The sequence below is a fragment of the Kogia breviceps genome, chromosome 11, assembly GCF_026419965.1.
Source record: "Kogia breviceps isolate mKogBre1 chromosome 11, mKogBre1 haplotype 1, whole genome shotgun sequence".
In the NCBI taxonomy this organism is placed as follows: Eukaryota; Metazoa; Chordata; class Mammalia; order Artiodactyla; family Physeteridae; genus Kogia; species Kogia breviceps.
Genome location: NC_081320.1, coordinates 4,577,457 through 4,586,093, shown reverse-complemented (window position 1 = coordinate 4,586,093; position 8,637 = coordinate 4,577,457). Strand labels below are relative to the sequence as shown.

General features: G+C 54.1%; 1 protein-coding gene across 1 annotated transcript; it reads right to left on the bottom strand.

Annotated features, from left to right (window-relative positions):
- Positions 1-449: 449 nt before the first annotated feature.
- Positions 450-6,779, bottom strand: MFSD9 (major facilitator superfamily domain containing 9). Its single transcript, XM_067008276.1, is given in 7 exon segments — positions 450-2,337; positions 2,340-2,378; positions 2,381-2,509; positions 2,512-2,912; positions 4,344-4,585; positions 5,985-6,277; positions 6,683-6,779. Coding segments are annotated over 7 exon segments (1,416 nt in total). The 3' UTR covers positions 450-2,122.
- Positions 6,780-8,637: the final 1,858 nt, after the last annotated feature.

Below are 8,637 nucleotides of genomic sequence, written 5' to 3'. Positions count from 1 at the left end.
TATAATGATCTTTTCCCCTTGAGGAACAATGCAAACTGACAGTATCCGTTTTCAAAATAAGAATCTGCACAATTTCTTACAATGTACTGAATCAAGAAGATAGTAGAAATTTTAAAATTTTTATTGTTTTCACAGACAGCTATTTGTAAAATGGTGAGTTTAGATGATGTTTGAGAAAAACAGATTTCAAGTAAAATGATGTTTTAAAGGAAGTATTTATGCACCTGATTAATTAGAAACAAATCCTTCTGTGATGACATGCTTTCCTGAGACTATCTGCTCACCATCAGTATAGAATAAATTTCAGATTATGTATATATTTGGTGTTGGTTTACAAGCCAAAGACATGTGTTTTTACTATTAAGATGTGTGTTAGCATATAAAAGGCTAAAATTTAAAGCACCGATTCAGGACCCTGAAATCAATAAATATACATAAGGACACAACAATAGCTTCTATAAATTACCATTTATTAGAATAAATAATACCTCATGACAATTTTAAAGGAATTTTACTATTAAAAAATCACTACCATATAACTGGCAAATTCTTCAGGAAAAATAAAATCAGGGATGAAAAATGTTTTCTCAGCCCATCACCCTGTTCCAAGAAGAGCTGCATTATATATCATCCTGGCTAGACATGCAGGAACCTTATTTCGGAGACTCCTTAAAAGCTGGCTCCTAGGGGCACAGGGCTTATGAAGCATCACCGGGCTGGCTTCTGAAGTGCATTCCAAATAAAAAGCTGTGCTCGCACAGCAGGTGCCCAAATGCCTAAAATTTTCACTCGAGTGGGCTGCCTCTTCTCCCAACAGATTTCTCCAGCTTACAGACGTGTCCTCAGGATAAGACGCCTTCTTAATGTTCTTTAAGGTCCCATGAATGCCCACAGGTGTTCCCCGCCAGGTGACAGAGGAAGGGCACGCCGTGCTCAACACTCAGGACCAGCCTCTCTTACCCGGCCGAGCTCCGTCAGACCAGACACCTGGGTGGTCCAGTCCCTCCCGGGGCCTCCCTGAGGCCTTTGGGACTCCCCCGCCACCCCCCTCCCCAGTCCCAGGCCTACGTCTCCCCCGCTGCTCTGGGTTACTGCCCCAGACTGCTCCCTTCCCGGCCTCCCGAGGGTCCTCCTTGCTACAGCCACAGTGGGCTTTCTGAAACGTGAAGGTCCTCGGAGCACAGTCCGGCGTGAATGCCTGGGGCTCCCTGCCATCTGTCGGCACGCGAGGTCACCCTGAGCATGGTGGGTGAGCCCTTCGTGATCTAAGCCCTCGAGGCTCAGCTCTGGGCGTGCACTGAGCACCCGGGGCCCCCGAGGTCTAGGGCAGGCTCTGGGCATCAGGCGACTCTGACATGCAGCCAGGGCACAGCACCCCTCATTCTAGCCCCTTCCCCTCGCTCCAGGATAACTCGCCAGACCTCAGGTTCCAGGAGGCCACAGGGCACTGGGTGTGGAGCCGGGCAGCCGTCACTGCCACGCCAGGCATACCCTGCTCCCTTTCTGCTCTTTGCTCATCCCTCTGGGCACAAGCAGAGATGCAGCTTCCTCCGTGGAAGAGGCCAAGTCTTCAAGAACCCCAAGCCCCGGGCTGCTTCAGAGCACGTACCAGCTGTGGCTGACACAGTGCTGGAAAGGATGCCATTGCCTTTATGAACTTTTCAGGTTAAGTTCAATGCCTCTGAAGTAAGAGTCCATGTCATAGTATTGGGTTAGCCAAAAAGTTCGTGCGGGTTTTTCCCGTAAGATGGTATGGAAAAACCCGCACGAACTTTTTGGCCAGCCCAAGTTGAACCAGATGCAACTTCAGATATTTTTCACTTAACAAAAAGAGCGATTTCATGTGGCTCAACCCAACGCACTGCAAACGAGTACAGAAGTCACTCGAGAGAATTTAAAAAAAAAAACCCACGAAGTTCGAGCAGATTTAACTTCCCTGAGGTCATATGCCATAAACTATACAAATACTGTCCATCAGACTGGTGGTTTTCAAACTTTCCTGTGCAAACAAAGCACCTGGGTGTCTTGTGAAAGTGGCCCCCGCAGGTGTGAGGCGGGCGAGTGTCCGCCTGTCTGAGGAGCTCCAGGGATGTGACGCTACTGGTCCCCGGTCCCGATCCACCTACTCCCTTTTTAACTCCTCGGCGCCGTCACCCGCAGCGCGAGGTCTGTTTAGTGACATGATGACAACGGCCACCAAGGCTAAGGCTGCCCCCAGCCCTGGAGGACCGCAGGGGCTGACCTCTTGGGCCACCCCGGAGAGGAGGGGCCGAGGACACGGCCCACGGCCGGCCGTCACGGACCGCCCCATGCCCAGCAGGGAGCCGCTGGCCCGGGCCCGCCCGCGGTCAGCCGGAGGTCGGTGATGCAGGCCCCGCGGACAGGAGCGTGGAGCAGGCGGCCACGAGGCCCAGGCCGCGGGCCGCGGCGAAGAACAGCAGCAGCGCGCAGGTGAGCACGCCCGAGTGCAGCAGGAGGTGCCGGGGGCGGTGCCCGTACAGCTGCAGGAGGGGCCCAGGGCGAAGCCGGCCGGGACCCCCGGGGCGCCGCTGCAGCCGATAAGGCAGCCCACCGCCCTGGGCCTCACCCCGAAGTGCTCCTCCAGGGCCAGGACGAAGTTCCCGTGGTACAGCATGGCGGCCATGGCCGTCAGCAGGTGCGCCAGGAACACGTCCCGCACGGCGGAGCGCGCCAGGCCCTCGAGGCCCCGCAGGGTGGCCCCAACTGCGCCCGGGGCCGCCTGGCCGCCGCCCGCGCCGCAGAGTCTGTCCTGCCCCCGGCGTGCCCGGTTCCTGCCCCACGGCGGGTCATCCTCTGGACTCCTGAGTTCTACTTCACTCCATGGAAACAGCCGCAGGAGACCTGCTAACATGGCACCGAATTCGTGCACTGCCTGCTTGGGGGTGGCGCACCTGTGTGTGTGAGGTTGCTACTCTGTATTTCTGTGTTAGTCAGTTTACTCATCTGGATTTTTGAAACCCGTTTTTAACCATTCCCACAGCTACTTAAGACTCCATTTTCATATCAGAATTCTGCTATTCACCTTGAGAAAAAAAAAAAATCAACAGCTACAGTCACTTACAAAACAGCCCAGCTCAGGAGCCTACGACGGTTTCTTTACCGCCATCGTTTCACATCTAAATTCTCACGCTTCACGTGTAAATCCTTCCCTTCGGGACGGTTCCAGTTCTCTGCCTGCCCACCATCTACCCACCCGTCGCCCATTCACCATCCTTCCTTCATCCATCCAAACGGGGAAGACCTACGCTTTCTAAACGCTAAACCTTGTAATCAAACACTAGGATACATTAACAAATGAGAGCTATAAAATCCCTGCCCTCAAGGAATTTCAATCTAAAAGGGGGTCTGGACAAGTAAACAGGGAACCGGATTACAGGGGGCGTGCTGTGGGGACGCTTGGATGGAGAGGCCCTCCCCCGCATGGGGGCGGGCGGGGGAGACACAGCTTCACTCCAGCAACCTGCGGAGAGGGGTGGCGCCTGCCCAGGGCCTCCAGGTGCTATGCTAAGTCACCTCACGGCCTTGGGGGCGCCGTCCCGTCCCCAGAGACCGGGACACAGCGTGACGCAGCAGCTCTGACTTATGTTCAGAGCATCCTGTCCCGCCCTCAGAAGCCTGGCACGTTCCTGTCTCGGCTGTTTTATTTATCCCATCCCGTCCAGGGAGTACGGCCTCTTGGCCATCTGTGCCCCCAACTTTCCCTAAAACTAAACTCAAGCTTGCCACGCTCGGACACCTTTCCAAACTCATCCCTGCTGGCTTTCAGTCCCTCAGAGTTTTCAGCGCCACGTGGACCAGCACTAGTCGGCGCTACTCAGGGCTGAGCCAGGCTGTTCTCAGCAGCTACCCTGGTGCGTGCGGTGGCTCCAAGTACCGTGTAAGTGGGCTGTGAGCCAGGGACTATTTGTGGCAGAAAACCAAGCACGGGAGAGCGCAGGCCTGGACGTACTCTTCATCTGTTCTCATGCTTCAAAAAGGGCCCCTGGACGTTTCACAGAATCTTGATAAAAACGGGAAAGGACTGCTGCTGACGAACTAAGGGGAAGGATATAATTAAAAGGACCAATAAAATGATCACGATGACGGCAAACTAACGTTTACTGAGCGCTCGCCATACAAAAGGCAGAGAGAGGGGTCACCTGCTCGTACAGAACCTCCTACAGCGGTCATAACACGTCTGCGCTGCGTTTCCCCATTTTACAGACGAGGAAACAGAGGCAACTCCCCCAAGGCCCACACTAGGAAGCGGAAACGTAAAGTCTGTGGGATGCCAGGGTTTGAGTTCTTAACCATGAAAACAGAAATCACGGAGAAAAGGACACGACGGGCCTTTCTCGGGCGAAGTGGCAATCAGAGCAAGGGTGCAAAGGGCTGAGGGGATCAAGAGTGAGGGAACGGCCGTGGTGGCCGAGGAGACACTGCGTGCAAAGTGGCGTGAGGACAAGGAGGCCACGGCGCTCACGACCTGGCAGGCCACCGCCGCCCTGAGACCTGGCGGCCGCCCGCCCCGCCCCCTCTCCTCCTCCCCACTCTCTGCAGCAGCCTCGTCCTGCCCCCAGCGTGTCTTACGTGGGGGGGATAAACCTCTGATGAATCCCTTTTACGTTAAGCCAACGTAGCCAGATGGGACGCATTGCCAACGGACTCAGATCCATTCACAGGCTTAGGTTAGCACAAAGTATCACACAGCATCGTTGCTGCAGAACCTGAAAGAGAGCTCCATCACCTGTTCTTTGGTCACATGCTGACCCTTGACCTCGAGGGATACCACATCGTGCACCTGCCTTTATACGGGGAGGCCCCCGGCCACCCCACCTGGTCACGTGCTTGAAGTCATTTTATCTAGATGTACACTAATCCATCAGACCTCGCCTCCGGGCTGGAGTTACAGCTTAAGCTTCCGGCAGAAAATCATAAAGTATTTCAATGAAGATTGAAATTAAACTCATGAACTTTGCCTCCCGAGTCTGGTAACCCAACTGAACACGGAACTGATCCCTCATCCTGGAGCCGTGACTATGAAGACTCAAAAGGCCGCGTTAAATTTAAAGAAAATCGAACGGCACAAATATTCTTGTTTATAAAGCTGTTAATCTGAGGGTCAGCCGAGCACCCGTCTCTGAGCAAAGAGGTTCATCCTCTTTCCTAAAAGCAGCTGGCCCTGCGTCCCAGGAGCTCCGCGCTCAGCGTGTGCTCTTTTATTCATTAAACATTACTGAACACCAGCTCCAAGCCTGGCCTGTTCTGGGTGGGGGTCATGGCAGCGAGCGAATCCCTCCCCTGGTGGACTTGACTTTCTCACTCGTGTGTGTGTCGGAGGGGGAAGAACCTGGGGACAGAACATACGCAAGAAAACAAACTTATAGTTTCAGAAGTGCTACAAAGAAAATTGAGTTATCTTAGACAAAGATCAGGGACGGCCTCTCTAAGGAAGCAACTATCTGAGACTTGAATGATAAGAAGAGTCTGTACAGACACATGGAAAGAATGCTGCAGGTGAAGGAAAGATCGGGTTGCGATGTTCTGTGGGAAGGAGCCGGTGTCCACAGGGGAGGTAGAGGGTGGCCGGCCCACACCCTGCAGGCTGTGACACACACACACACACACACACACACACACACACACACACACACACACACACACACACACACACAAGCTTCAGCAGACAGTCATCCCTGCAGCAGGGATGATGGGACCCGACTGTCCTCTGTGAGTGATGAGTCTATCTATTTTTTTTTTTTTTTTTTTGCGGTACGCGGGCCTCTCACCGCCGTGGCCTCTCCCGTTGAGGAGCACAGGCTCTGGACGCGCAGGCTCGGTGGCCACGGCTCATGGGCCCGGCCGCTCCGCGGCACGTGGGATCCTCCCGGACCGGGGCACGAACCCGCGTCCCCCGCGTCGGCGGGCGGACTCTCAACCACTGCGCCACCAGGGGAGCCCCGAGTCTATCCACTCTAGGAAACACATTGTAAGTTGAGAAAGTCGGTGGATTGGTTGGGTGAACACATCGACCAAACCGTCTTTTCATGACTAAACATCAACTTGCCAGCGCTGAGAATGAAGACAGAAAAACAGATGAAGGCTATGAGATAAAATGCACCGTCCAGTTCAGCCAGATACCCTCCAACCCCGGGGCCCAAGATGAAGCCCACACCACAGGCTGTGTTGAACTGTCCGAGCACGACTGGCCGTTCCTTGTCTGTGACCGGGTCAGCGAGCAGAGCCCTTGAGATGGACAGCGTGTGCTTAAAAATCCCTGCAAGGCGGGGCTTCCCTGGTGGCGCAGTGGTTGAGAGTCCGCCTGCCGATGCAGGGGACACGGGTTCGTGCCCCGGTCTGGGAAGATCCCACGTGCCGCGGAGCGGCTGGGCCCGTGAGCCATGGCCGCTGAGCCTGCGTGTCCGGAGCCTGTGCTCCGCAACGGGAGAGGCCACAACAGTGAGAGGCCCGCGTATCACACACACACAAAAAATCCCTGCAAGGCGATGAGAAACAGGTTCTGTGCATTCTCCACATCAGAAGCATCTCGCTTGGGATCCTGCACTTCATCTCCATCCCTGATGGAGTTCTGATCACCGTTTTCTCTGACCCTCTAAGGCCGGCAGGTCCCACCCGACCATGACTGGTCTCCTGGCCCAGCCCCACGATCCGAGTCGGTCACCTGCGCCTGAAGCAAGGCCCTGACCCCTCAGCTCGCCCACCTTCCGTGACAACGTCCCAGGGTCCCCAGCCCCGTCTGCTATCCACGAGCAGCTCATGGCGGTTTCTATACAGAGATGGATCACTCTTTGTTTGTTCAGTGAATAAACATTTCCTGCACGCCTTCTACATGCCCAGCACTGACCTTGACTCTGAGGATAACACAAGGAACAGAGGGCAAAAAACTGAAATAAAACAGACACACACTGCTGTCCTCACAGAGCCTGCATGTGTTACACACACACACACACACACACACGTACACGCGCGCACGCACAAGGGTGATAAGTGCCACAGAGAGAAACAGAGCCGTGACATGGAGGATAGGGAGTGAGTAAAAGTATAAAAACATGACGACGTGGGCATCTAACCAATGCCAACTGACTTACTGCCGCAAGCAGCTTGTGAATTTGATGACTAAACAAACTGAAAGCTGTGACCCACTTGCATAAGAGATTACAGTGTATGTAACAACTTTACATTCCTCATACTTGCGCTGATGTAACTGACGGGCATGTATCACCATCTGCTAATATGCACACTCACACGTGGACCGAGGGATTCTGGTAACACAGGTCGCCCACCATCTTGATCAATACACAGCAGGCCCGACTAACGATGCTGCTGGAGGTTTTGCCCGAATTGCTCCCGACTGCTTCATGGCACAGGGGTTTCCGGGGATCTCCTGCGAATCTCTGTGCCCACATGTGTGTAAGCACTTTAGTCCTGGGCTCCATACCCAGCTTTGCCTCAAAATTAGAGCGGGCATGCACCTGAACACCAGCGTCTGGGGAGCAGACCTGTAAATGCCTTTTGGAATCGTGTAGCTGGACTCGCTCTAGATCTGTTTCCTTAAACGTGAGAAAAGACTGAGCTAGAAGATGCCTCCCGAGAGGAAGGTCTTGCAGGAAGTCTGCGCTTACTTCTGAGATGATACTGATGGTGGGGAGGGGAGAGGACTGTGGAAGGGCATCCCGGGGCCACCCGGCCAGCCTCCTCCTGCCTTCCGGAGGTGGGGCTGGGGGACAGAGAGAGGAGGGGACACCACATGTCTAACCCTGGTACGTCCACCTGAGGCCCGCTTTCGGGACACGAGGGCCTGGCCCACGACTGGCCCTGGGCAGCAGAATCTGGTGAAGCTGCCCAGGGCGCCCCGTGTTCACAGACCACCAAACGCTGCAGAGGTTCCACGGGCAAAACCGACTTTCTGTGTATAGCTCTCCTTGTTGGCGAAGAGTAGGACGTTCACATAACTGTCTCTACTCAAACCTGGCTCCTTTCCTGTGAAGTAAAAGCATTTTAACCCTCCCGATAAACCTCCACCCATCCTGGAACAAACGGGGCTTCTATTCATCTCAGCTGCTTCTTTAGTATTATGAGCTGCCCTGCCACCGAACGGTGGGGTGTATTACACTGTAGAAAGACACACTGCCACCCAAACCGACTCCTGACAGCAGATGCTCACAGAGCAGCTATCGGTTGGATTTTGTGTGGTTGCCGGGCTCGTGAAGATGCCTGATCACACGCAAAGCAAAGACGTTCAGAAACCATTTTCTTAAGTCAACAAAAAAGCTCAGCGTGAAGTCCGGAGGCTGGACTCTCAGGACCTTCGGACTAAGTATGTATGTCACAGAAACGGTGCTGATCATCAACTCTATGTTAAAGTGGCTTATTTTACGCTCTAATCCTTTGGGGTTTCGTTAAAAACAAGTAGCTGAACTGAACGTGGGCAGAGGTCCAGCGCTGCAGGGTGCCAGGCCCTAACGCGTAAGCTGAGAAAGAGTCGCCGAAACTCCAGGGCTCTGCTCACTAAGAAAGGCAAAGAGGGAGTGAAGAGCCGGCGAGATAACTAGGTAACTACCAACCAGCCACGTCGCCCGGCATTCGAAGAATGGACAAAACATTTCAACGAGTGCA